Source organism: Myotis nattereri (assembly GCF_964212035.1).
Source record: "Myotis nattereri genome assembly, chromosome: 14".
Lineage (NCBI taxonomy): Eukaryota > Metazoa > Chordata > Mammalia > Chiroptera > Vespertilionidae > Myotis > Myotis nattereri.
In genome coordinates, this window is record NC_138089.1 from 27,139,283 (window position 1) to 27,166,356 (window position 27,074).

At 50.7% G+C, this 27,074-nt stretch overlaps 1 protein-coding gene across 3 annotated transcripts in view; it reads right to left on the minus strand.

Moving 5' to 3' along the window:
* Positions 1-27,074, minus strand: part of VGLL4 (vestigial like family member 4) — a 145,363-nt gene that overhangs the window by 5,177 nt on the left and 113,112 nt on the right. For all 3 annotated transcript variants that reach the window (XM_081105643.1, XM_081105644.1, XM_081105642.1), the window contains one exon: positions 3,124-3,346. In XM_081105643.1, coding sequence (XP_080961769.1) covers positions 3,124-3,346 — 223 coding nt within the window. The remainder of the gene's footprint in view (positions 1-3,123; positions 3,347-27,074) is intronic.

Below are 27,074 nucleotides of genomic sequence, written 5' to 3' on the forward strand. Positions count from 1 at the left end.
CTCAGGAACGTGCCGGCACCTCCATCTACGAGGTAGGGCTAAGGCAGGTTCACAAGGGGCCTTGCCCGTTGGCCAGGTTGGAAATCCGATCCAGGCTGGGGGCCAACACTTAAGCCTGACTCATAAGAGTCAAGTTGATCTCAGGGCTGTGGGCAGCCACGCTGGGCTGGCCATGTGCATCTCAGAGGAGAGGATCAGAGACCCAGACAGGCATGGGGCCAGGGGAGGAAGGGGAGTCCTGTGTCCTCTCCTGCCCCCCAGGCAAGGGCCAGCCCTTCCTTCCTCAGCCTGGCTGTACCCATGACCCTCCCAGGAAAACTCCCTTCCTCTTGTGCAGAAAGTAGCTCTGACAGGTTTCTGTTCTTGGCACGTGGTCAGAATCCTGACCAACGCAAATGTCAGAAAGTAGGGATGTGTTTGGGGGAAGGGTCTTGGAAGATGAAAAAAGGCAAAGTGTCACAGAATGGATTTAGGAAGCTTAGACTAAAGGATGAAGCCGACATCCAGCCCGTATGCCGGTGCTGTCCAAAGGCGGGAAAGGCCATTCCAGGAGAGAGCATGGCTCCTCCTAGCGGGGGTCACTCAGCTCCACTCAGCCCTTGTGCCCCCACACTCCCCTCCGCTCTGGCTGCCCTAGGGAAAGAGCGTCCATTTGAGAACAGTCGGATGCACACTGTGCCTTAGGTTTTAATATTTAACCTTATCCTGTCTCTCCTTGTTTGCTGTTGCCCTCAAGGCCACCCTCTCGGTAACTTTTGTACCTTTCTTTAGGACACTCCATATCCTCAGAGCTGCCTTTACCAAGCCATAAAGTGGGGTGACACTTTCTGCCGCCTCCCCAGACAAGCCTCTCTGGGAATTTTCCAGCCCCAGTTCCCAGAGTTGAGTCACACTTTCCAACGGAGGGAGGAAGGCTTCCCGCACAGCCCGTCCTGCCTGCCACCCGCGCTCTGCTGCTCCAGAAGGCCCGCCTCACCTGCCTTTCCCTTGCTCAGAGCTGCAGGGGACACGCACGCCTCCCCACAGCAGCCATCCCGACTGCTCACCAATGAAACGGAGCTCCTGGACATGGGTGGATGCCTCTGAGCTGCTGGGAACGGGCACAGTGCCCCTCGTCTGTCCTCAGCTCAGCACCTGGCACAGGACTCAGTAAGTGTCCGAGCAGAAGCCCAGGCTGTGGCGGACCGTCCAGGAAGAGCTCGAGGAACGGTTGCTATGTCAACAAAACGTGCTGACCAGCAGTCAAGGTGGAAGGCAGACTGAGCTTAGGTCAGTGGCCACCATGTTGGGGAAGCCAGAGCCACTGTGCCCATCCCAGGAAAGCTGTTGGCTTGTTCAGTGGCCACTGGCCAGGAATCCCATAGGAACAAGATGGGAACTCAAGGTTCTCACTCCTAGAAAACCTGCTTCCCAGCCCCACAGACAGCTGACCGGTGGGGGCCTCTGCTGGAGTGGGCAGCAGGCACACTTTAGGAGAGGGTTGGGGAGACCATGGTGAGCACAGCAGCCGTCACTCCATCCAGAAGTGCACTTTCCACACAGCAACTGCGACTGGGAACCAACCAGACGACCCTCGGAAGCCTCCACAGAAGCCGAGGGCAGGCAGGGCTACCAAGGGCCGGCCCTGCTCTCCAGGAGGCACTGGAGCTTCCTCCCCCGGCCGCCTCGCTCAGAGACGGGCTTTCCGATGAACCCACACCCCTCCCTGAGGAACCCCTGCAGCAGTGGCTGTGGCCAGAGGGCTGCATTCCCTGGAGCCTAGAAATAATTCCTTCTACGCCAAACCACCTCCACTGTGGCCGTCGCCCTAGAAAGCCGGCCTCTGCTCACACATTTCCCGTCCTGGACCGTGAGCTCTTTCCGCTGGGACATGCCCTGGACACATCTCGGTATCTTCGGAGCTATGTGGAGTGCCTGAGGCGGGTCAGCCCCTAGTAATGTTCAATTAATGAAGGGCAGTGGTAACCTGGCCCCCTGTTCTTATTGGCACATTAATCGTTAAAACACCACAGTTCAGTGCTTGGTTACCTCGCTCCTCCAGACTAAAACTGAATGCCACGGTTTGCTTCACTGGCTTCCAGCACACTCCCTGCAGCCTAGTAGGTATCCACCAGTTTCGTTGAATGAATGAATGAAACACATGGGACAACGATGTCGGGCTCCAGGGTGGGAAGTGTAGGTCCCAGGACCACCTCTCCTGGGCCTGCCCACAAGCAGTCACTGACGAAACCAGAAACGTACCAGGCAGTGCTGGCTGGGCTGGGCTGGGCACAGCTGGCCAGGTGGAGCTGCTGTCAGAAGCCGGGCCTGGGGCAGGGAGAGGAGGGCCTCGGCGGTGTGCTGGAGGACCCGTCGGCAAGTGGGAAGCTGGGGCCTGGCCGCCTCCCGCACACGGCACAGCCTCCGCTCACGCCAGTCTCAGCAAGCACTGACTGAGGGGGACCTGCTATGTCACAGACCCCAGAGGTTCAGAGAGAAGGGCCATGGGCTCATGCAGTGATCCCAAATCCCAATGCTACTGCCTCCTTTTATTATGTATGTCCTCAGGGACCCCATTTTTAAGATTTTTTCCCCACCAGGCAAACTGTATTAAGCTATAATTTTCCTGAATGAAAAGCATCCCTATCTGCCAATCACCGGTTTCTGACCAGCACGAGCTAATAGCCATTGTGACCACTGACTTCCTAGGGTTCCAGCCCAAAGCGCTTATGATGGGCAAGCGTATGGGTGCCGTTAGGGCCATCACACTGATCCTAACAGAGACAGATCCACCAGGGAGACAGCTGAAAACACACCTAATCTAGACCAGCCTGGTCTGTGCAAAGAAACTAAACCCCAAAGACATTCAACACTTTGTCCACAGCAGTTAGTCCTAAGAGGTGAGGCCCAGCAGGTGCAGGGAGGCACTAAAATGTGAGGTGGTGTTTGGTAAAAGGATCCCTCCGGCTGTCGCTGCTGCGGCTCCCTTGGCCCCCGTGCAGAGCCAAGGCTGAGGGTGGACTTACCCACCATCTCTCTCCACTTTCCCCACAGCCTCTGCTTGGTGCTCTCCACCCAGCCCTCAGGCCCCAAGCCCTGAACCCACTGCTGGCCACCATCCCAAACCCTGCTGCGCTGACATACCTGCTGCCGCTCCACCGGGGTCAGCGTGGGCGAGATGCCCGCCGGCCTGCTGGCGTCCATGCTGTTCTTGGTCAGTGCAAGGGGCTGCTCCATGCTGAGGCTGGGGAGGGACGTGTACAGGTGGTTGCCGTGCAGGCTCACGGCGGGGGCCACGGCCCGCTCGATGGGGCTGCGGCTCCGCTCCCGGGGGTCTTTCCGGCAGTCTCCGTTGGCAGTCTTGTTCCTGAGGAAGAGGAATCACTCAGATGGGAATGCCTGCACCTTGTGAATGGCCACGTGCCAAGCAGTTCACACAGATTATTTCATTTACTTCTTCACCTTGCTGTGGGTAAGTATCGTATCAACACCACCCCATTTTCTGAGGTTCAGGTCAAACAGCTCACCGACCAGGACGCTAACCTGGGTCGGGGTGACGGCAATGCCCCTCGGTGCCCGGAGCCTGCTCAGCAGCCTGTCCACGCAGGCCATGTGCCTACCCGAGCCTTTCCACAAACACTCCACTTCCCCAGAGTCTAACGAACTACCCTGGGTGCTTGGAGCCATTTGTAAGGACGAAGACCATAACGGTAACTCAGGGGAACCAAATGCCTGTGTGCCCGGTCCTGCCCACGTGACCTGAACAGCACTGAGGGGAAGATGCCGTTACTGCCCCTTCCCAGAGGGCAGGACCAAGACTCAGAGCAGCCAGTCGCTGGGCCAAGGATGCGGGCCGAGAAGCAGTGGCGTCTGCTCTGGCTCATGGTGTGCGCGCCTACAGGCTTGTCTGAGCGGAGAGCCTGCACACAGCTAAAACCGGAATTCACCAGCAAGCGCCTTCGCATTCGGAAAGTCCACCGACTGGTGCTCAGAGGCCTCAGCGACATGCTGAGCGCGTGGCAGGTGCTGTGTGGAACGGGGACAGGATGGTCAACACCCCCTCCCCCGCAATCTGATGGATCTAGTCTAAGGCAACATCATATGTTGCCGCTGTTAGAAGATGACACCGCCAGGTAATGAATGGTACGGCAGGGCCGACAGAGACCACAAACGCTGTTCCCGTCTCGGCCCTGGTCCCTCCTTCTCCTGTTTGCTCCAGGGGAGTCTCAGCCCCTTCAACCCACCACGTTCTCCTGCTGGCAGAGCAATCTTTTCTTCATGGTAAATGAGTGCGTCTTTTAACCAAGAATGTGGTGGATAATGACCTCAGTGACTTTAAGAAATGCAAATTGAAAGTAGTCATCCTCTTGCCTCAGCAGAGGAGAGGGGAAGAGGGGGTGGGGGGACATAGCGATCTGGTTGCCCTCTGTACCCAGGATGTGTCCCGACAGGGAATCACGGACTACGCTCCAACCAACTGAGCCACACCGTGTGGTCAGGCACAGACAACGTACTGTACAGCACGGCAGCCTGGGCTCGCACACCAAGAACCCAAAGGAGGAAGCAGCACAGCCCACTGCCGCCTCAACTGGTCGAATGTGATCAAATGATTTAGCATTTCATACACACGGGGAGGAAGGGGGGAGAGAGGCAGGCATGCTGTTTTGTTTTTTGTTTTATTTTTTTAGAGAGAGAGGAAGGGAGAGGGATAGAAGAGATAGAAACATCGATGAGAGAGAGAAACATTGATCAGCTATCTTTTGCATGAGCCCACAACCTGGGCAAGTGCCCTGACCAGGAATCGAACCTTGATCTCTTGGTTCCTGGGTCAATGCTCAACCATTGAGCCACACCGGCCAGGCCAGGCATGCTGTTTTAAACTTCAGAGTCACATGCATCCTTTATCCAGGTTTCCCAATGGTGACATCTGGTAAAACTACAGTATGATACAACCACGCTCCTGACACTGAGACAATCCGCCAAATCTTACTCAGATTTCCTGTTTTATTTGTATTCATTTCAGTGCTCCCTTTTTATAAGCAGACCCGACCGAACATATCAAGCCCTTAGTTGCACGTCAGTGGCCTTCTAGGCCTGTCTCACTCTGCCTGACCACGTTTCCATCCTGTCTGGGTTCCATGCCCAGAAGTTCATGCTCAGTAGTTATAACAGTCTGCTTGCCATGTCTCTGACTGTATATATATGCCCCTCCCCTGACACACACACACATGTGCATGTGCGCACACAGCCAAATTTGTCTGCAGCCTTCGTGCTATGCCCTGGATTCCAAAATGCCCCATGCAAACCTTTAATAGAGCCTCCAGCACACCATCAGTGATTTCTTCACCATGTACACACTTCTTAAATGTTATGTCTAAGCACTAGGCCAGCCGTGGGCAAACTACAGCCCGCGGGCCGGATCCGGTCCGTTTGAAATGAATAAAACTATTGGAAAAAAAGACCGTACCCTTTTATGTAATGATTTTTACTTTGAATTTATATTAGTTCACACGAACACTCCATCCATGCTTTTGTTCCGGCCCTCCGGTCCAGTTTAAGAACCCATTGTGGCCCTTGAGTCAAAAAGTTTGCCCACCCCTGCACTAGGCTGTATACCTAAAAACTAGTATAAAATACGAGTGTTAAATGTCAACTGTAGTTGAAACTAAAATTTAAAAGTTTCCTTCTAAGTTTGGATAAGATAAAATTGTATGTTTCACAAGATATGTAAATTGCTTCCCTGACACAATCTTCTCTCCCGTCCCCGACCCCAAAAACGTAGTTCCTGACGGCCATTCAATGCACGAGGCCAACTCAGGGGACAGGTTAATGGGCTTCTCAGTCAGAATCATCCTGTCTGATTCAGGCTCCAGTATATGCAACCAGCGGTATCTGAGCTCCTGTTCTGTGACAGTTACAGAAGCAAGACAGCACTGCCGCCTGGGGGTGCAGGTGAGGGGGTGGTGCCAGGGAGGCGGGCAGGAGGCCGGAGAGTCTCTGGATGAAGAGGCCCAGGGTCAGTAACCACGTCCACGGGAAAGGGATGCCCGAAGGCAGCAGTGAGGTGTCCCAGGGCACACAGCCGATGGGGCAGTGCCACACCCGCAGCTGCCACCTGTGCTCTGTGCCCACACCGCGCGTGGCGGGGGGGGGGGGGGGCGCGTTGGGGGACGAAAACCAGAAACACCGTCAACCAAAAGCATGACGCAGTGGGGCATCACGGAGCAGACGACGCTGCGAAACACAGAAAGAAAACGTCTGAAGAACTCGCTGGTTAATTTTAGTAAAATTATACATTACTCACATTTCCAGCTCATTTTCCTAGTTCCTGGAGCTTAAAGACAGACATTGTTTTCCAGGCCCCCCTCCCATCCCCCCGAGTGAATCATACCCGGGCTCCGCTGCTTCCCAGAGCATCATGTGCTCCCACGGCCAACAGACCCAAACCACACGCTTCCTGCCCGGGGTCGGGTGGCCTCCGGGAAAACACGGCTGCGGCCCCGTCAGGGCCTGAAGGCTCATGGGTGGCTGGACACCCAGCACCGCGGTGTCACTGCGGCTCCAGGGCACCCTGCCCCTTCCTGGGGCCTCACACCCAGCTGGGGGGCCATCTCCACTGCCAACAGTTTTAGGAGAGAAAATGGGAAGCGGGGGGCGGAGGGGGGGGCAAATAAAAAGGTGGGAAGAAAGAAAAGCCCACTGCACTTCCCTCCATGACGGAGTGCTCCAGGGAATGCAGCCACAGGCTACCGCTTGGAGCTGAGAAAGCAGACATGTCTACAGCGTCTGGGGAAGGTCCACCAGGGCCCACGCGTGAAGCCGAAAGACTCCAGCACATTGAAGTCTGCTGCCCCCACTGGACCCTCAGGAGGAGGAGATTCCCGCCCTTACACCCCGGAGCTCTGGGTCTAAGCAAACCCACGGGAAGGTATTACAGCCTCAACATGCTCGGGCCTTAGTGGAATCCATTAACTATGGACAGCTATTAGCCAAACCAACGTGAATCTGAATTTGTCCGACGGGAGGGTATGCATAGGAGAGGTTTTACTTAGCGCTTTCGAGGAAATATTCTGGGATCCCGTGGGTCCCGTGCGGCAGGCACCTGGCAGTCTCAGGACGAAGCAGGGGCCAGTCCAGCCCCACACCAGTCCCCGGAGGCGCAGAACACCCATGAGATGACAGTGGTCCTGCCCGACCCCAGACCACGCCTGGCAGCGGTGAACGGAGGTCTGGGAGCAGGGGCGCTGGGCGGTCACCGCCGTGACAGTCCTCCCTCCAACCAACCCAGGCCCCTTCCTCCTCCCACGGCTTTCCTGGCACAGAACCTGCCTGTTGGGAACCTCGGGAGAGTCACCAACCTTCAGTCCAACACTGATAACATCAAAGTTCTTAAAGCACCTTTAATTTTTAAGAAGTCCCTCAGAGAATATACTTAATGCCACTGAAGTGTGGCTGAAAATGGCCAACATGTCATACTTTACCACAATTTAAAATAGGAACCATTTTTAAAATCTCTCTGTATGAAAGGCTAATATGCAAAGTGTCCCCTTAGGAGTTCGACCGGGAGGCCAGGAGTTCGCTCGCTATGACGTGCGCTGACCAGTAAGGGGCGGGGCGGCGTGGAACGAAGGCAGGCCCCGGCCGGCAGCTGGAAGGGCCCAATCGGCCCTGATCGCCGGCGAGGCCGAGGGACCCTGCCCCAGGCATCGCCATGGCCACTACTTAGGGAGTCCTCAGGTTCATGATGTGCATCAGGTGGGTGCCCTGCCCAGGTTTACAGAAAAGAGGACCAAGGTGCAGAAAAGGAACACTCAGCCTCAGATCCAGATGGAGGCAGGGTGTCACCTGCCATTCAGCCGTTCTCACCTCAGGCCCTACGACAGCTCTGTATCACCCCCAAGCTCCCGGGAGGCCTTCCTGGCCCCCCAGACTGCAGGGATAGTTAACAGTGAGAACCTGGGCGTGACTGTGAAGGCACCAGCCCCCAAGGCACACCCGCAGTGAGCTGTGTCGCCGTTCTGTCATCATCAGCCAGCTCCGGGGAGCTGTCCCCAGGGGCAGTCCAGCCGCCCCAGCTGGACCAGACACCCTGGAGGCCCAGGTCTGCAGGCTCTTCCCTCCCCAGTGCCGGGCACAAAACTGAGCACACAGCAGGTGTGTTCACAACTATTCCTTGAATACGTGAATTATTGAAGGGCAGGTACTATGCTGGGCCCAGTTAACAGCCTCTGTGGTGAATGAAAAGGGGATTGAGGACATTTCAGAGGAAATTCTCAGCAGAAAAGACTTCTTTTTCTGAAAAAGCAGTGTTCAGGGAACATTTAAGCATTGGGCATCGGTGGTAGTGAGCTGTTTCCTCCCCCTTAACTACCTTCTCCAGCTTTTGTTTTCCTCCGCCCACTTCTCGATGTCCCCCAGCTTGTCCAACCTGCACACATCACCCCTTCCTTCTCCTTGTGAGCAGGACACTTCACTGCTGCTTGGCCAACCCAGAAGGTTCTTGGTTTGTCTCCAAGGCACCCTGGCCCAGTCTCATCCCTGCTCAGTACCCATTCGGACGGGATGTGGAGGGGGCAGCCCTGAGCACAGATGCCGACTGCATGTGGAGGTGCTGGGAAATGGCAGGCTGCGTGTCACGGGCAGAAGGCAGTTGGGAAACACTTGCATCCATGTGTCCCAGAGACACGGAGCCACCCAGGGTCAGCAGTGAAAAGGGGGAAGAGACTGCCTTTCCTTAAGGGCAGAGAAAGACGGTGTTGGATAAGACAACTATCATGGCTTAATCTCAAATAATCCAGAAAACAGTCACACCTCACACCCTGCCACCATCAAAGGCTCAAGGGAACCCAACCTGAGTGTGAAGGACACTGCCACTGGCAAACACTGTTGCCACAGCTATCCCCCCACATCAGATGTCCCCCATTAACTCCCAGCAAAGGCAGCACCCCTTCCTGCTAACTCAGATTTCAAAAAAATCAGCCACACGGAACTAAGCAACACCTCATTTGCTCAAACACGTGACATGACCTGCAGTCCCGGTGAGAAAAGCATATAACATTGAAATATTGCCCTCAGAAAGCAGTGTCCAAAAGAAGAATGCAAAACACGTATCTTCACCCCCATTTTATAGATGAGTAAACTGAGGTTCCGAGAGGTTGAGTAACCAACCTGAAGTAAAAGGATTCTACTTTATGTGACTGGTTCCAAAGCCTTTCTTTCGCACCTTCCCCTCTCAAGAGAGAAGCTGAGAAAACTACAAAGACCTATGTACCTACCACCCAGAGCTGAGAAGTGAAACCGCACTATCCTGTCTGCTTCAGACCTTTTCTTTCCTCCTAAAGGAAAGACCGGGTGATCAAAGTAGAACAGGATGGAGACAGCCGCTGCCTCTTCTCCCTCCCCTCACCCCCAGGTGCACCTGCTGTCCAGTATTCGAGGATATTCTTCCTACATGTAAATCTATCTATAAATAACATGTAGCACATTTTAAATCCACAGTATCACACTGTATGCATTGCTTTACAACCATACTTTCCCCCGCTCACCTGGTGTTGGGGCCCTACCCATGATCTGACTAGAGATCTAGTTTGTCCATCTTACTTTGCTGCTGTACAGTAATCCTTCCTATGAGCACCCCACAATTTACTTACACCCCCTCCCCAGTGAGGTATTTGGACAGTCTCTGGGTCCTTACTGTACACAGCCCCATGTTTATATCCCTGTGCCCGTCTCCTGCGCCTGCTGCAAGGTTTCTGAATGCCTCCTGGGTAGTTATCCAGAAGTTACCAGTGTGGCTGAGGATCTGTTCATACATGTGTCCGCCATTCTACTTTCTTCTCTGAATTACCTTTAACTTGTTATGGGTTGAACTATGTCCCCCCAGAGATGTTGAAGTCCAAACTTCCTGCCTGCAAATGGGATCTTATTGGTAAGCAGAGTCACTGCAGATAATGAGGTGAAGATGAGGTCATTCGGGTAGACCCTCCTCCAATAGGATCGGTGTCCTTATGAAGAGCAGACCTTTGGACAGAGTGACAGGCATGTGCAGAGGAAAGAGGATGTGAGGACATGGGGAGGATGCTATTGTTAAGCCAAGGAAGGCCTGAGGCCACCAGAAGGCGAGGCCTGAGAAGAGACTTCCCTCAGCCCCGGGGGAAACCAACCTGCTGACACCCTGACCCAGGCCCCAGCCCCCGAGCTGAGAGACAACACCTTCCTGCTTAAACCACTCACACTGTGGTGCCTGGTCACGGGAGACCTAGAAAACTAATACAATTTCCACGGCCTTTTTTTTTTAAACCCCATTGCTGTGTACATTGTTGGATATTGTCCACACCCATGTTTTTTCTACTGTATTTGTATTAATCCTGCCCCCCCCCCCACCACCACCACCAAAACTGTTTCAAGTTTCTTCTGGACATTTTTCAACAAGGTCCCTAAGACCCACTGGCCCTCAGGGGTGCCAGCCTGCCATGGTGAGGCACAGTTACGCACCCAGGGAAGACAACAGGAGTCGAGACCAGTGTGTGAGGCCTGGCCTGCCAATCAGAGGCTGGAGGGCCGGCTGCCGCTACCCCCTCCCCCCCCCCCCAACTTCTCCTGCAAGTGCAATGCAGAAGCCAGGAAAAGGCATCCCACCGCTCCCTACACACAGGAAGCAGCTTGTCGGCCAAGTTATCCTCCAAAACCTTTGACTGAAGAACATTTTGGATGCATGAGTGAGTGAATGAATGAATGAACGGGCAGATTTTTTATTATTATTCCTGCGCCTGTGGGCCCATTGATAACAAATACTCCGAGACCACAGCCCAACTGAGTACTGACCACCGCATTCATTCAGTGCTTGGGCCAAACCTCGGAAGTGCCCGCCACCATTCCCGTGGTGCATGGAGGGAAGGGGACCCAGACACTCAGCCCAGAGTCGAGTGGCTGGTAGGTGATGGGGTGGGGCCTCAATTCATGCCAGCCCTTCCTCTTCTGCCGAAATTACCTGCAGTGGTTTCAGAAGCAGCACATTTCTGCGGGGCCGGAGGGCGAATTGACAAGACAGGACAGTAAGAGGAACCGCACAGGTTACGTGGCCTCCTCTCTGTACTTGAGTCAAGGGTTTCCAATGAACGCGCTCTCCAGAGTGAGTGGCCCCGACGGAGCAGAGTCCACGCAGCCTCCAGCCTTGAGAAACCTCACCTCCCGCGTCCCCTCCTGCAGCTCGGCCCTAACCAGCGTGTGTGTGATGTGCTCCCACCACACCTGTCATCCTTCCCGAGACTGGAAAGAGCTCCAGGGGGAGGGGTCTCCGCTTTCCTCCAGCACGATCACCGCGTGGATGTGCTCGAGGAACCGGGGGCGCCCAGGAGCCCAGGCCCACCATCTGGAGCCACAGGTGGGCACTCAGGCAAAGCTCTAGGTAACCCAAATGTGAGCCTGGGAGATAGGGCGCTGCGACACGATTTTAGTTAGCAACTCGCCCGAAACAAGTATCCTTTCCCGTCTCGGAGCCTCGGGCTCCTTACCGCCTGCACTATTTGCCTTGCGAAGCGGTGGCCGCCAGAACAGGCCTCCGTGGGCCGGCTCCTTTCTGTGCCCGGTTTCCTCCCTTGGTTACGGGCGGTCATTCTTGGAGTAACTGCCTGCCATCTGCTGGGATCCCTTACCTTCCCCCTTCCCCTCACCGTGGGCCTCAAAGCCAGGCAACTGGGTCTGCTGGAAGGATGTGTAAAGGGAGAGTCCCCAGGGCCGCGTGAGTGCGGTGCCCGCATCTCCGGCATCCAGACATCGTATTTCCTCGGGAAAGCAGGGCTTCCCGGCCGGCCCCTACCCAGGAGCAAGACCCGCCCGCACTGTCAGCCTCAGAGCAGAGCAGAGCTCCTACACGCTGGGGGAGACTCACATTTCTGCATTGCTCAACTCTAAGTAAAAAAAAAAAAAATGTTTAACCAGTTTTCTTTGACTACAACTGTCTGCACATGTTTTCCATCATTAGCTGAGACAAGAGGAAAAAGTAAAGTCTGAGAAACGAGGTCAACCCCGAGAACAGGATTGGAAAAGCATCTGGTCTGCCCCCACATTAGCACCTGTGACCACGAAGGCAGGGGGCTCCCCCGTGGGCCGGGCCGGGACTTGCTACAAACGGGCGGGCACCCACGTGTGCACCACACACCGCACGTCCACATGCGCCCACTCAGAGTCTTCACATGAATGGAGATGTTGCTGAGACGCAGCAAATACAAGTTAATTTAAAATTCCTACTGCTACTAAATGTGTGGTCATTTTTGTCACTAGGTATCCTCTCAATAAGCGATGTAACAAATACAACCACCATCATACTTTGGGCATTAACGAGAGTCGCTGCACCAGAGGAGGGATGGAAGCATGCCATCTTCCTTCTGTAACTCAGCTCCAATGTCTGAGGTGGGCAGGGACCTTCTCTGCACACAACAGACATACCAACATGGCGATACTCCGCTTGGTTATCCTTTAAGGACCACATGATACACCTGGGATGAGGAAGGACGGAAGCGAGGGATTCGCCCAATGAGACCGCCCGCCGTCCGGAGCCAACTTTTAAATGCAGTGTCTGCACCAGCTTTGCTGGGGTGACCAGAAGCTCAGTTCTTCCTGCTGTGCCCCCATTCCCTCCCCCCGCCCCACACACACTCACACGCCCTTGTGCTAGCAAAGTGTGGAAGCCGCTGCTCAGGAAGCACACGATGGAACTCACTCCCTTCCTCAAGCATCCACCAACCAGCCCGAGACTCAGAAAGAACGGGCGTTACTTTCCAGACAGGCCTGGGGTGAAGCAAACCAGGGAAGGGGGTGCTACGCACAGCGCACTGCCCAGACGTTTCCACAGTCAGGGTCCGCCATGGTGCCTGGCACACAGGAACCACTTTATGTCTGAACCAACCAAAAGCCAACCAGTTCTGGGGGAAAACCAGCACCAACCGGTCTGAGTAAGACAGAGGCACTCATGAAGCTCCCGGGCAGCACCTGGCCGAGGGTGACCGAGGAACCACCCAGCCATGCAACCCCCCCGTCGTCATTTCCGCTGCATTCTTCTGGTCTGCTGCCCAGCCAACTTTCGTAATTCCATTCCAATGCTTCTGATGGCTCACTCTTAGCTTTCACTCCACATTTCGCAGCAAATTGCTGGAAAACATTATAAAACCGTCAAGGTTGGGTGCTTTGTCCTCCTCACAGGAAGAGTTTCCTGGTGAAATGGCGGTGAATAAAGGGAGGGGCGCGGGATCGCAGGGCCCCTCGGATGCTACACGCACGGCACTTACTTCCTCCCTAAGCAACTCACTCAACTATTGAACCTTCAATAAAAGTTCTTCCTCATAATGCATGAAACCTGCTTTCCTGTAGGATTCTTGGTTCAAAGTGCAGTCCTTTGGGAAAATCTCAATGAAATGCATTTCTTCTTCCAACTACTAGCCAACTGCTTCTATGTCAGCTCTGCCATGCCCAGAATTCTCTTCGCCAAACGAGAATCCCTCCAAATAACCCCAATACCAGACCCCCTCCACCCCGTCCTGCCACCCACCTCCTCGTGGTCTCCAAATTAATATTCATCTCCAGGTGCAATGCAAAGAACAGCGCACACAAGAAAAGGTCACTCCCTTCCATTTATGGTAGCTTATTTCTGAACCAAAAACCAGGGCATAGGCAAGCACTAAAATAATCGGAATAGAACATTCGAAATCAGGATTATTCCAGGACCTGCAGTCAACTGTGACCCCACCGTCCACAGCACCCCTCGAGATGCCAACGTGACTTCTGCAGCCTGTCACACAGCGGGTGTGGCCACCTGAGATCCCCCTGCTCGGCTTTTTCCTTTTAATTCCACTATATCTGTGAGCCCCGTACTGGCTGGAGATATAGATGACTTACTGCATATATCTGCATCACACATGCATGCATATCAGAGACAAACTATCAAATTTCCTTCCTGTGCTATTTACTGTATTGCAATTCCCTCCTCCCTCACTTCTTCCCCTCCCCACTCCCTGCTACTAAATGTGAGGTCATTTTTGTCATTATGTATCCTCTCAATAAGTGATGTAACAAATACAACCACCATCATACTTTGGGCATTAATGAGAGTCGCTGCACCAGAGGAGGGATGGAAGCATGACATCTTCCTTCTGTAACTCAGCTACAATGTCTGAGGTGGGCAGGGACCTTCTCTGCACAACAGACATACCAACATGGCGATACTCCGCCTGGCTATCCTTTAAGGACCACATGATACACCACAATCCCATTTCTATACCTGAGGGCAAGCAGGCACCCCCACCACCACCACCATGGGGGTGATAACCAAATTGTTTTGTGGACTTATTGATATTAGAGGCTAACCTCTAACTCAGTACATTTATTCAACACTAAACAACAATTAGAAAGCCGGTTTTCCTTTTAGAACTGCCCACCTACCCTGAGTAGCATCAGAAACTTAGCAGGCAAAATTAAATTATTGAGTTAAGTGACAATTATACTAAAACGTTTGTGAGTATAGTATTGAGTATATAAAATGGTTAAATGGCCATCTAACAAAAGATATCGAGGCATCTGCCAAATATCACTTAATATTAAATTAACTTCTGTAATTATTAATTATAAAATTGTTATTAAAGGGCCTTCCATCCGGGAGGAAATCATGTAGTGCACTACTTTCCTCTGAGCTGAACCCCATCTTTCCAAACGCTAGTGCAGCGGTTCTCAACCTGTGGGTCGCGACCCCTTTGGCGGTCGAACGACCCTTTCACAGGGGTCGCCTAAGACTATCCTGCATATCAGATATTTACATTACGATTCATAACAGTAGCAACATTAGAGTTATGCAGTAGCAACGAAAATAATTTTATGGTTGGGTCACAACATGAGGAACTATTTAAAGGGCCAGAAGGTTGAGAACCACTGCACTAGTGGAAAAGGTGGCTAAGGCATTTTTTTCTTTACTTAGATTATATAATAGGCGCTGATTTGAATTAAAGACTATTTCAAGGACCCCCAGGTGGTCAAAAAAGCTCCTAACATATCGACAACTGACACAAATTACTAATCAGTTTCTATTCCTAAAGCAAAGTTCCAAGGGACCTAAAAAAAAAATAATGCTGATGGCCTACTTCATTTTTCTCTGAGTTATAAAATCCATTTCTTTACAATTATTCTCATTTTCAAATTCTTCATAGGACTCAGAACTGGCTTTCCCTAAGCTGTCTGCTTAGCTTCACTGTAATATCTCTAACATCGAAGTGGCCCCTGACTATTAAAATCATGTTTAGTCCAAAACTTGGAACCCTGAAAATGAGGGAGAAAAGGAACCCGGGGATTCCACTCAACACTGAAATGGCACTTACCCGCCCCCACCCCCAAACTCTTGAGTTGGGCAGTTCTAAAAATGCCTTTAGAAAATCCACAACGACCATCCCCCAACACTCCCAATGGCACACACTTTCCTTTTCATGAGCAAGGACTTCCAAAACCAAATGGTGACGGTGAGCCCTAACTACCCTTTATATTAAAATTACCGCCCCCAAGAGTCATCACCCTGTGACTGCACTATTAGGCACCAAATATCACATCCTGGGAGAGAGGAACTTCTGTCCTCCAAACTGCTCACTTCCTCCCAGCTTGAGGATGGACCACAAAGGCTAAACCCTGCTTTCCATTCTTTTGGGTAATAGACTCATTATTGTTTGTCAGTTGAACTAAATAAAGTTAATCATTAGTCCTAAGACGGTATTTTAATTTACAGTGGTACAATAACCATAAAATTCATCATTTTAGTCATTTTAGGTGTACAGTTCGGCAGCATTAAATACATTCACACTGTTGTACAACCTTCTAACTCCTGTTTCCCCTCCCGAGCCCCTGGCAACCACCATTCTACTTTCTCTTTCTATGCATTTGACCCCTCACGAAGTGCAATCATACACGATTTGTCCTTCACTTATCGCCACACCCTGGGGGTTTACCCATGCTACAGCTCGGGCGGAGCACTGTTCCTTCTTAGAGGCTGAGGAATAGTGCACTGTGTGTACCAACTACATGGTGTGTGTCTGGACGTAGTGATGGACACCTGGGCTGCTTCACCCTTTGGCTTCTGTGAATGCTGCTGCTATGAACGGGGGTGTACAAGTATCTCTTCGAGACTCTGCTGTCCATTCTTTTGGGTATCTATACCCATAACCACACTTGCTGGGTCATACGGTAATTCTATGCCTACTTTTTAGTCCTTAGATGTTTTGACACATCAGTGGTGGTAAAGCAGGTTGGAGCAGGGTGCCGTTTTCAAGATGTTTGTCCCTCTCTACCAGCGAGAAATAAGAGGTTTCCGAAAGGTTGGGTCTGACCCACCACCACCACAAAAGGCAAGTCTTTGTAAACACAGCCCAAGTGGCTCACGAGAGAAATGCTCATGCACAATGTAAACATTTGACATAAAAGTTAAATAAACAAAACGCATCCATCGCCAGTCACTAAATTCGGCAAACACAGGCACACGGTCCATGAGGCGGCAATCAACAGTGAGCGTGGTGGAGACTCACAAGCTACACACATATTTGTGGTTCTCATTTCTCACCATGGGCCTTTAAAAATTACTTCGAGTCATCAGGATGGCTAATGTTAATAACATGTAAGTAATAACTACCATTCGTGTAACATGAGCGGACGGTTTTACACAAAGTGCTTTGCACATATATTATCGCCAGCAGATCTTCAATCTGCAACTCCTCTGTGCTGTCCAGAAAACGAGTTTCTCAGAGGATGGGACTGAAAGCCTGCCGTACCGATCCGTGCAGGCAGGTGAGACATGGCTCCCGCGGTCCGTTACTTGGCTCTCCGTTTTACCCTCAGCTTCACTGCAGAGCGAGGAGGGGAGGAAAAGGGCGGAGGGGTGGCTGCTCTGCGGAGTCACTTTACAAGTTCCCGAGAGAGTAAACAAAAGCACTCATTTTCTATTAAATGTGAAGGATCTCTCGGTGTCTAATGGATCTTGTGCGCTCAGACAGCTCAGAAGAGGGACTCAAGTAAAATTTCCATGGAGGGAAGTGGTCAAATAGCTGAGGTCAAAACCTCTAGACTGCAATTGTGGCCAAGTGCTTTTATTTCCCTTGTAATTTTCTTTAAGAATAAATGCTAAACCTAAAACATACCCTCTTTTGGAGGGGATCCTGGCAGCTAAACTCAGTGGGAAGAAAAGGCACCCTCTACGCCCCAAACCAGCAACCACTCAAGCCAGGCGCCATTGTCTAGAGGTGGTCACGTGATAGCCCAGCCTGGCAATCACATGTCAGCCATCACCTGAAACTTGGTTCCTTTCAGCCCATTAAGGAAACAATTACCAGTGTGCACGAACCCCAGCAGCTCACACGTGCCATCGGCGGCCAGCCTGCAGCCCCGTGCACAGCCCTCTCTCCCCGTGCAGTCCCCTCTCGGAAGAACCTGTACCTGACATGGGATCTGATTGGGACAAGGTGCCATTCGGCGCAGGGTGAGGGATGAGAGGGAAAATCACTGCTGTCCCTTCTGAGCAAAATCAACTCTACCTCTCCCAGCACTTGCTGCCTCACAGTTTAAATTAATTACAGCTGAAAATACAGGGTTGCCATCTGGTTTGAAAAAGCAAGGATAAGGGAATAAAATGAAAGGGTTTCTGGTACTAACCTCACTTTAATCATTGCCAAAGAGCATGAAGACAGCCCAGCGTCCTCCCACAAGAAAGCCTTGGGCCTCACAAACTTGGCAAGCAGTCCCAGGCACAGAACTGGAGAGGCGGACGCCTGTCAGAATAAAAGTCCCCGGCCAGAGGAGCCGTGCAAGGTAAGGGGCCCGCCTGCCCCGGGCTGCAGGAGAAGTTTCCTCTGGGTCCTGGGATAGGTTAGCAACTCCTGGGAGGGTTTATTTACAGAGGGTGACTTGCCAAAAAACGTTACACGCATCATTACAGTTCCATTTTGTGAGAAAATAGGTCTGCTGTCAGAATTATAGTATGTGATTTCCCCTTTCTTTGTTTCTCCATCTTGCATAACATAAGGCTTTTATAAAACTCCAAAATTAAGGCTAAACAAAACACCTGAGAGGCAGGCTGCTGGGGAAGGCAGCCAGCTCTGCCGGAACAATGCATGCAACTCCAGGCACCCTCCCTCGCCACCGGCCCCTGCAGAAGGAATGTCAAACATCCCTCGTTTTCCTCCGCTGCAGCCACAACTACAGTCTCCCTTGTGTTTTGCAGGGAGCAGCTTCCTGCTGCTTTCCTCCCACGAGCAGAATCCTGGATGAGAGGCGCTGTTCTGTTTGGATTCTCGGGCTGCAGAAAATGCTGACTGCAGGGCTAGGGAAGGCGAGGTACCACAGCGACCCTGGGTCTGGCGTGGTGGGCTGAAGGTGGGCGCAAGAAAACGCCAGTCTGCAGCTTCCTTAACCGCTTCCCTGCGTCAACCAGCCCACAGAAGTGGAGCATCCGTCAGATTCTCCGTCCGGTGAAGTTGACGTTTCACGGCCTGCTGCTGAGTCCTTTTCGACCCAGAGGAGTTTTGCAAATAAAACCTACTATGCACCTGCGTCCAGGTGCTTTCAGAAAGTAACACCCACCACGGCCCAGCGGTGTTTCCTGAAATAAACTCTGGTCAACCAGTCACAGTCTTTATAAACCAGAGATCGGAATTGTAACAGAGAGGATGACGGAGACAAGCATTTCTATTCTGGGGGAAAACACGTTTTCAAACCAAAAAGTGATGCGAAAGTTGTCCAAACCCTGCCTGGACGGAATCACTGTCTATAGCAACAGTGTCCATAACACTCGCAATCTCAGGAGTGTAGCTTTCGAGTAAATGGCACATCTGTCAAACCACAGGAAACATCTGGCAAAATGGTTAAATAAAAACAGAATTTCAGCTTTTGATTTCACAGCTTGCTTACAGTACCCAACAAGAGACTATTAAAACAAATACCCAAAGCTTTCTGACCGCTCACCGTGCTCAGCGTGATAGTGAAACAGCCATGGTCCTGAGTGGGAGGGGGGAGAGAAAGCAGACAAGCCAGGAAAGGCCAGCTGCAATCCTATTGTTTTCCTGTGGAGGCGGCAGGGCCCCTGTTCTCACGGGGACTGTGGCCACAGCCTTCCGAGGGCCAACCCCAGAAACTTCCTCAGGGCCTGTGGTCCGCAAACTGTAGCTCGCGAGCCACATGCGGCTCTTTGGCCCCTTGAGTGTGGCTCTTCCTAAGCCTTAGGAGTGCCCTCATTAAGTTAATAACAATGTACCTACCTATATAGTTTAAGTTTAAAAAATTTGGCTCTCAAAAGAAATTTCAATCGTCGTACTGTTGATACTTGGCTCTGTTGACTAATGAGTTTGCTGACCACTGCTCAGGGCTGACTCCTTCGCACACACCCACATCCCCCAGTGCCATCAACCAAGCAGGCACTCAGGAAATGATGGGTAAATGAACTCATGAAGATACAAACAATGCGTTCTCTTCATTCCACAGCAAACATGCAGTAAGCACATACGGTCATCCTGCCATCAACACACAGTCTAGATATGTGTCACAAGCTCCTAGCCGACACTTCTGGTCCCTGCCAGCACTTAAGAAGCCTTTTCCTTTAAAGAAAAGATTGAATGATTTAACCAATGCCAAATTTTTAAAAATGTGTATCTCAAAAGCATAGTGAAGTTGAAAAGCAAATAAATTAGGAAACTGGTTATTTTCCTAACATCTGAGAGAGGATCCTTAACACGTAGAGTGGTAACACATTAATAGAAAGAAGATGGAACACCATTATTTTTTTGTTTTTTAGGAAGAGATATAAATAGTCACAAAAGAAGAAAACCAAATGGCCAATAAGTATGAAAAGATCACTCAAGTTCCCTACTAGCAGAAAGGGGGGGAAAGGCAAGTTATCACACAATGATTCTCCTATGAAACTTGCAAAGATGAAACACACATGATAACAGCCACCTTTCTGATGATGCAGGGCGACGGGCACGTGCTTACAGTGGCTGGTGGGAACGTGAATCAGTAAACCTACTAGAGACCAAGTGGCAGAAAGCACAAATGGGTGCCCTCTGACTCAGGACTTCCACTTCCAGGAACATGGGAAAATGAGGTATGAACAAGGACGGAAATACAGAGAAAGCCCTAGAAATTCTGCAAATGACAGCGAAACATAGAAACAAACCAAACATCTGCATTTGTTAACAAGTTCCTTTGGTTACAAGCAACATAAAACAAGGCTGGCTAGCTTATGAATAAAAATATGGGCGAATTTATGGGAAGGATACTGTGCTACATTTCTTGGAAATGAAGAGTTGAACAACCAATCCCTGAAAAAGGAAATAAACGAAGTGGCCCTGAGAACCTGAGCAATGGCAGGTGGGAAGAGTTCCATGCTCCTGTGACACGCTCCCCAAGGCCTGCTCCTGCTCCAGCTGCCTGCCCTCGCCCAGCACCGGGCAAGATGCTCGGCTGGGAGACCCCACCGCCAACCCCTCCAACTGTCGCCCTCACTGACCACAAGAACCAGCGTCACCTTTCTAGGGCCTACGTATACAGCTGACCCTTGAGTAACGTAGGTTTAGGAGCACTGAGCTCCCCCCACCAAACGTAGAAATCCTGTAACCTTTTTGACTTCCCCCAAAACTTGACAAATAGCTTACTGTTGACCAGAAACCTCACCAATAACATCAACCACCAATAACATTTTGTAGGTTGTATGTATTACATACTGTAGTCTTACAATGTGGTGAACTAAAAGAAAGAAAATGTTATTAAGAAAATCGTAAAACATGTACATGTAGTTTATGCATTCATAACATACCTTTTTCTTAAATTTTTTCAGTATGTCTAAGCTATGTGGTGCATCTGCAAGTTTTTTCCAAATTGTCACAAGTCTCCAAATAAATTTCCCAATCCATTTATTGAAAACAATCTGTAAGTGGGCCCATGCAGTTCAAACCCATGTCATTTAAGGGTCAACTGTATACCCATCTCCACTCACCGCACCCTAAAAAAGTTACTAACATCAAGTCTTAAAAATTCTGAAACTGTTTTTGTTAGATATTATATGTGCCACTAAAAATCAGAAGACACCACACACACACACACACACACACACACACACGCACACACACACAAACACGCACACGCACACATGCACACGCACACGCACACGCCACCAGTTCTCACAGTCAGGCTTCACCTGAGCTTCAAATGAGTTATTTCTAAGTAAGAAACTAGGGATCTTACAAAAACGCAATCTACTAGGGTTTTATTGGGGTTTGTAAATTTAGGGAGAAGAGGAACACGGTATGGGGCTCCCCTATGCCATGAGTAAGTGAAAGTACTGTGTGTGGGTCGTTGTTGTTTTTTAAGTAAAACTGTTAGAATTGTTGGCTAGAAACAGAAATGAGCCTTGGGCGCAGTAATAAAAATGTATGAAAAGGTGACTTAGGTTATCTTAGAGCAGACATGAAAATTTTAATTGGTTCCCTAGATCTCAGCCATCTTGTCATCCAAACCCTTCGCCTCTTTTTTCAGCATGACTTTCCCCCCTTTCCCTTGTTTCTGTTCCCAAACTCACACTTCCCACCACACAATAACCACACACATATCCTGAACACTTCATTTATTCATCATAGACAACGTCACCCCTCCCAGGGTTGACAGACACTCTCCCCACCATTGGTCCGACTGGCTGACACTCCAGGGCAGTCCCTGTGTGGGTCCCTGCTCCCCTTACCACCACCACCCACCCCCACAAAATGGGAATCTATTCTAGATTAAAGATCTCTAAAAGACACGACAACCCAACCCAACGTGTGCTTTGTAACTGAATCCTGAATTTAAAAGAAAACATCTATAAAGGGCATTGCTGAATATATCGTCTATTAGATCTTATCATTGTCTACAACACACATAAAAGAAAGAAAAAGCAAATATAGCAGAATATTAGCAACAGGGGAGTCTAGTAAGGATATATTACTCTGCTCATTATATTAGTTCAATGTTTCTGTAGGTCTGAACTTTTTCCAAAATAAAAAGTTGGGAGGGCGGTGGAAGGAGAGAAGGATTCGAATCGTATTATCGCCAAATCTGGATGGAATGTCTAGAATGATCTCACTTACAGTAGAGGCGATGTGGGATGTTGGGAGGCCCTGAAGAGTCTTCAAAAAAGCTGACAAGGGATGTGAAGAGGAACCGGTGTGGTGGAGAGGAGCATGCCACCATACACATGAGATGCCATGGGCAATGACAATGTTGGTTTCAAATGTCAGCCTCAAATCGAAAGTCAAGAGGTAGGTTAGTTAAACAACCCACACTGAATTGTGAGAGCTGTTTCTCACACTCTGTGTTACCGAAAGGCATATAGTAACAGAAATTTAAATAAATTCTTTCTAGATTTAACCATGGGTAAGGAGTCTTTAGACAACTGACAGTCCAAGGAGATGACCTACTACTGAGCAATAATCCTGGGGAAGGGAGTTCGGGACAGATCACCAAAGTCCTTGAAGGGCACATTAAAGAACTTGAATTTTATATTGTAATCAAAGAGCAGCCAGAGCCATGGCCCAACAACAGACTTTGCCATCCTCCAAACAGGCTCTCAAGAAATACCTGCTTTCAACAACGTCTCCATTCCCAAGATACACGGCTAGCCCTTGAGGATGTCTGTGTTTCAATCACTTAATTTGCTCAGCCTACCACAAAATGATGCAGTGTCATCACCAACATACAGGAACTCGGGCTATTAGCAATGCAAGCCCAAAGTTATCACACACAAATAAAATAAACACAACGACTCTATTCGAAAATAGTTGGAAAACACTTCGGCTTTGAGAACTTTTGAGGGAGATTTGAAAATCACCAGAAGTAGTAAACACTTGGGCAGAGATCTGTTTGCTTTCCTAGTATGAACAGATCTATTCTCTGGGTGGCTTTCCACCCAATGGCCATCTCTCTGTGAGGAGCACCCCACTGAACTAAATTTCTCATTTCCACAAACCTTACCTATGTTCACACCAGATCGGAGCAAGATGCATAAGAAGAAATAGAAACGGAGGAGTGGAAAAAAACCATTTCATTCATACCCAAAAAATCTGAAGGCTTGTAACTCCGAGTCAACACTGGGACAGGACCATCTGATCCAAAAAAAGCACCACAGCTGGGCTAGTGACTCAGACGGTAAACTCTGCATTTGCCCAGGTGCCAGGGGTTTGCACTGCCCTGTGTGGGGAAGGCAGGCAGTGGAGGTAGCCGTGGTGGGACTCTCTCTGTTCCGAACTAGACATCAAGGCTGTAAGGTAAAAATGGAAGCACAAGACGTGGTGCCACTCAGGTTTAATTGCCTATTTACTTGAAAGGAATTCTTTCCCAAAGGGAAGAGTGTTTTGACAGTGATCTCACAGTGACTCCTTTTTCGTTCAAGCACTTACTCGGCATCTAGAAGGTGTCGGGCACTGTGCTATGCTGGGAGCAAGTGGGACAGACATGAGTAAGGCTCAGCTCATGGCCTGGAGGGACGTGCAGTCTGGGAAAGGGGACAGAGACAGATGGGCACGTGACTACACCAAAGTGTCATCATCTTACACAAAGAAGTGTTCGTCTCGAAGCAGAAGGAACCACCATTTGTCAAGAGGAAGAGGCAAGGAAGGCGCATGAGGACAGGAGTGCGGGCGCGTGGGCTCCCATCCGCCAAGGCGGAGCTCACTGAGGGGCAGAAACTCCGTGGACAGGGGTCTGTCCAGTGTTTCCGGGAGCTGACTGGGAGCCACGGGAGAATTCCAAGCACAGAGTAAGACTTCAGAAAATACTTCTGACACTGAAGTGCCAAGACCAGTATGGAGGGCGTTGCTTTGGAAATGGGGGTCCAAAGTATGGCCTGGGCCAGGTCCTGTGTGGAAAACACTTAACAACCCTGGCCGGTTTTGCTCAGTGGATAGAGCGTCGGCCTACAGACTTAAGGGTCCCAGGTTCTATTCTGGTCAAGGGCATATGCCCAGGTTGCAGGCTCAATCCCCAGTAGGGGGGCGTGCAGGAGGCAGCCAATCAATGATTCTCTCTCATCATTGATGTTTCTATCTCTCTCTCCCTCTTCCTTCCTCTCTGAAATAAATAAAAATATATTTGAAAACACTTAACAGACTGACTCCCCAAGGTGTGGCAATGGATTAGCTCTGGGAGATGAGACAGAAGGAGGAAGGAGGTAACTTCTAGGCAACTGGAAAGTCAGCTGCCCCCCTCAGGAAGATGGAGGACAGATGTGGGAAATGCTGGAAGGAGGAAGGAGTCGCTAAAATCAAATCCACTGGGGCAGCACTGAGCTAGCGGTCCACACACAACGCCTACAAGGCAGGCAGCTCTCTGGTGTGAAGATTAGGATTTGGCTGGACGTCAAGATTTGGGGATCAACCACCTTAGTGTCATTCAAGCCATGAGCTGGGGTGTCGCTTCACTGGAAGGGTCTGCACAGTGAGGACCGAACTCTGGAGAATGGAAGCAAGTAAGGAGCCACGGGACCCAGGAGAGACGAGACTTACAAGGAAGCGGAGGTCAAACAGGGTAAGGGACTGCGGGTTTCCCCGGATCTGGAGATCAGCAGGTCACAGGTGAATGAAGGAGAGAAGTGTCAACCCAATGGCTGGCAGGGATCACAGCACTGGACGGGAGAGTCGACATGGAAGCGGAGGTAATCTCTCCAGAACCAGCTCAGAGGGAAGGAGAGATGTAGAGATGGAATGAGAGGGCGTAAGGTCAAGGGAAGGCAGGGCCTTCAGCTTCCACCACTTCTCTGGCCTCAGTGAATTTCCCTGAAAGCCCCAGGCACGAAAGATGGCGCCCAACAATCCCAAGTCAAGAAAGTACACAGTAATTTCATTACAACAGTTAACTGTGCCGCACCAGGCTTTGTGAGTCTGAACGTTGATAACAGGATTTTGAAATCAAGTAAGATGTTCACTTTGTCGGGCAGTATGCTCCCTGGATTAGTCCCAATGGGTCTCATGACACAGGGACAAAGCACTGCCTGGCCAGTTACAGCTGAGAACCCGGCGTTAACCAGTGCTTCCGTGCACCGGACTTCTTGGAGTCTGGACTGTGCTAACGGCACAGGCAGGCCCGGGAGATCCACTCAGGTCCTTCCCAAACGTTGGCCAGAGGACACGCTTCTTCCTTCAAACATCTGAGGCGAGTGTGTGCTGACACAATCTGCGGGCAGCAGCGCTTTGAATCCCTGAGGGTGTCACGTGCGACCAAAGGAACTCACCCCCGAGAGTCAGGAACACAGCCATGCCTCGATGGGCTCCAGGGCAGGAGCAACCTTAAGGAAGCAGAGAGATTCCGGCTCTCCCACTTGCTTCTGCAGCGACCCGACCTCGTAAGAGCGGGTTTGTTTCTTCCACCTGGCTTTGACCCACTTTCTGAAGCTGGTATCTATGTGGAGCCATTAGTTGTATTTCTGAGGTCTCTTCAAGGAAGGGAAGGCAAGAGGTAAGATAAGTCAGAGGAGAGAGTGGTAGCGAACTTTTCCTTCTGTTCTGTAGCACGTTTCTCCTCTGTCGGGGCTCTGAGGGCTTGGATCCAGAATTCAGATCCTTTGTTTGGCAAGGTTTCTAGCTACTGCCAGACCCAGAACATTATTACTGCAACATTAAGTTCTCTAATTATGCTGCAGAGGCAATCTGTGAAGAAATTTCAAAATGAAGAGGGGGGAGGAGAGGAAGGGAGAAAAATGAGTGTGTGTGTGTGTGTGTGTGTGTGTGTGTGCACCCAACGATTTAGCAAAGAAGATAGAGACCAAGTGCTGGCATTTATTAAATAACAACAACAGCAGACACAGAACACAGGGCTTGTCAACTCCCTCACTCTGTCCCAGCTGCATGTAGCACAGACAAATGACTGATTTACAAGCAAGATCCCAGCGGAAAATAAAAGCACCCCCAACACACACACACACAGACACACAGACACACACACACACACACGCACACACACACACTGGCACATTTCTCAGCATTCCCGTCTGGTCCTCAGTCAAATCTCCTAAAGTGACAGCATGTCGCAGACGTTCAGGACAGGCCGGCTCTGCACTGCGAAGAGGCCTGCGTGGTCATCAGGCAGCACCAAGATTAACCCTCTCACTGTGTATAAAAATAGCCGCCATGTGTGCTCCCAGCGCAGAAGCATCTTCGTGAAAACAGGGCTCTGAGAGGAGCCGGTGCTCAGGGAACCCGGGCGGGAGGGGGGCCCAGGCAAATCCCGGGCTGTTCTGTTTCCTCAACTTTTGAACAAACACCTTTGACCTAATCCATAAATCTCAAAACACTCCTTTTTTAGATGCTAGTGTGTCGTTTTAGAGTGACCTTTCGCATGGTAACGAAAGCCCTGACATATCCCAAATGTTCTTTCACTCCTACGTGTTCAAGGCTCTCTTTTATAACCTTGTGACAGGAGATGAGCACCACCGAGGTCCCCAGTGGGGACAAGAACAGACAAAGGATGGCAGTCCCTTTTATTCATCTTCTCTGACGCTTGGCACTCTTGGCATTTCTTCACTCTGTGTTATTTGGCCGGAAAAATGCCAGTAGCAGGATGGTTATCTGCCTTTCCAGCGCTCGGCAAAGACTCTTAAGGCAGCAGTGATGCCTGCTGGGAAAGGGCTGATGTCAGCTCTCAGGAGCACAGCTCCCTGCTCGGATAAGGAGGCCTTTGTTTCGGCTCAACTGTGAAAATGAGAAAATGCCTCCAGCCCGACAAACAAGAAACCCGCACAGGTAGGCCTGTGACCTTCACTTAAAGGTACCACACTTCACTAGCAAGACACGTGCACGTCACACACAGACGCGCCTGTCACGTCACAGGAGAAGCCGGCTTCATTCCCATGCTGTCCGGGCCGACCCTCAGCCCCAGCGGGAGCGAGAGGGGCAGTCACCCTCACATGAAGCCGTGCTTAGATCACACCTCCCTTTGCTAAAGACCCAGGCTCCCTTCTCGTTCATGTTTTTAAGCAAACACACATACCGGCTATACACTAAATCCCTATTTAACAACACATCAGTTTATGAGTTAGTTATTTAGGAGCACTAAAATTC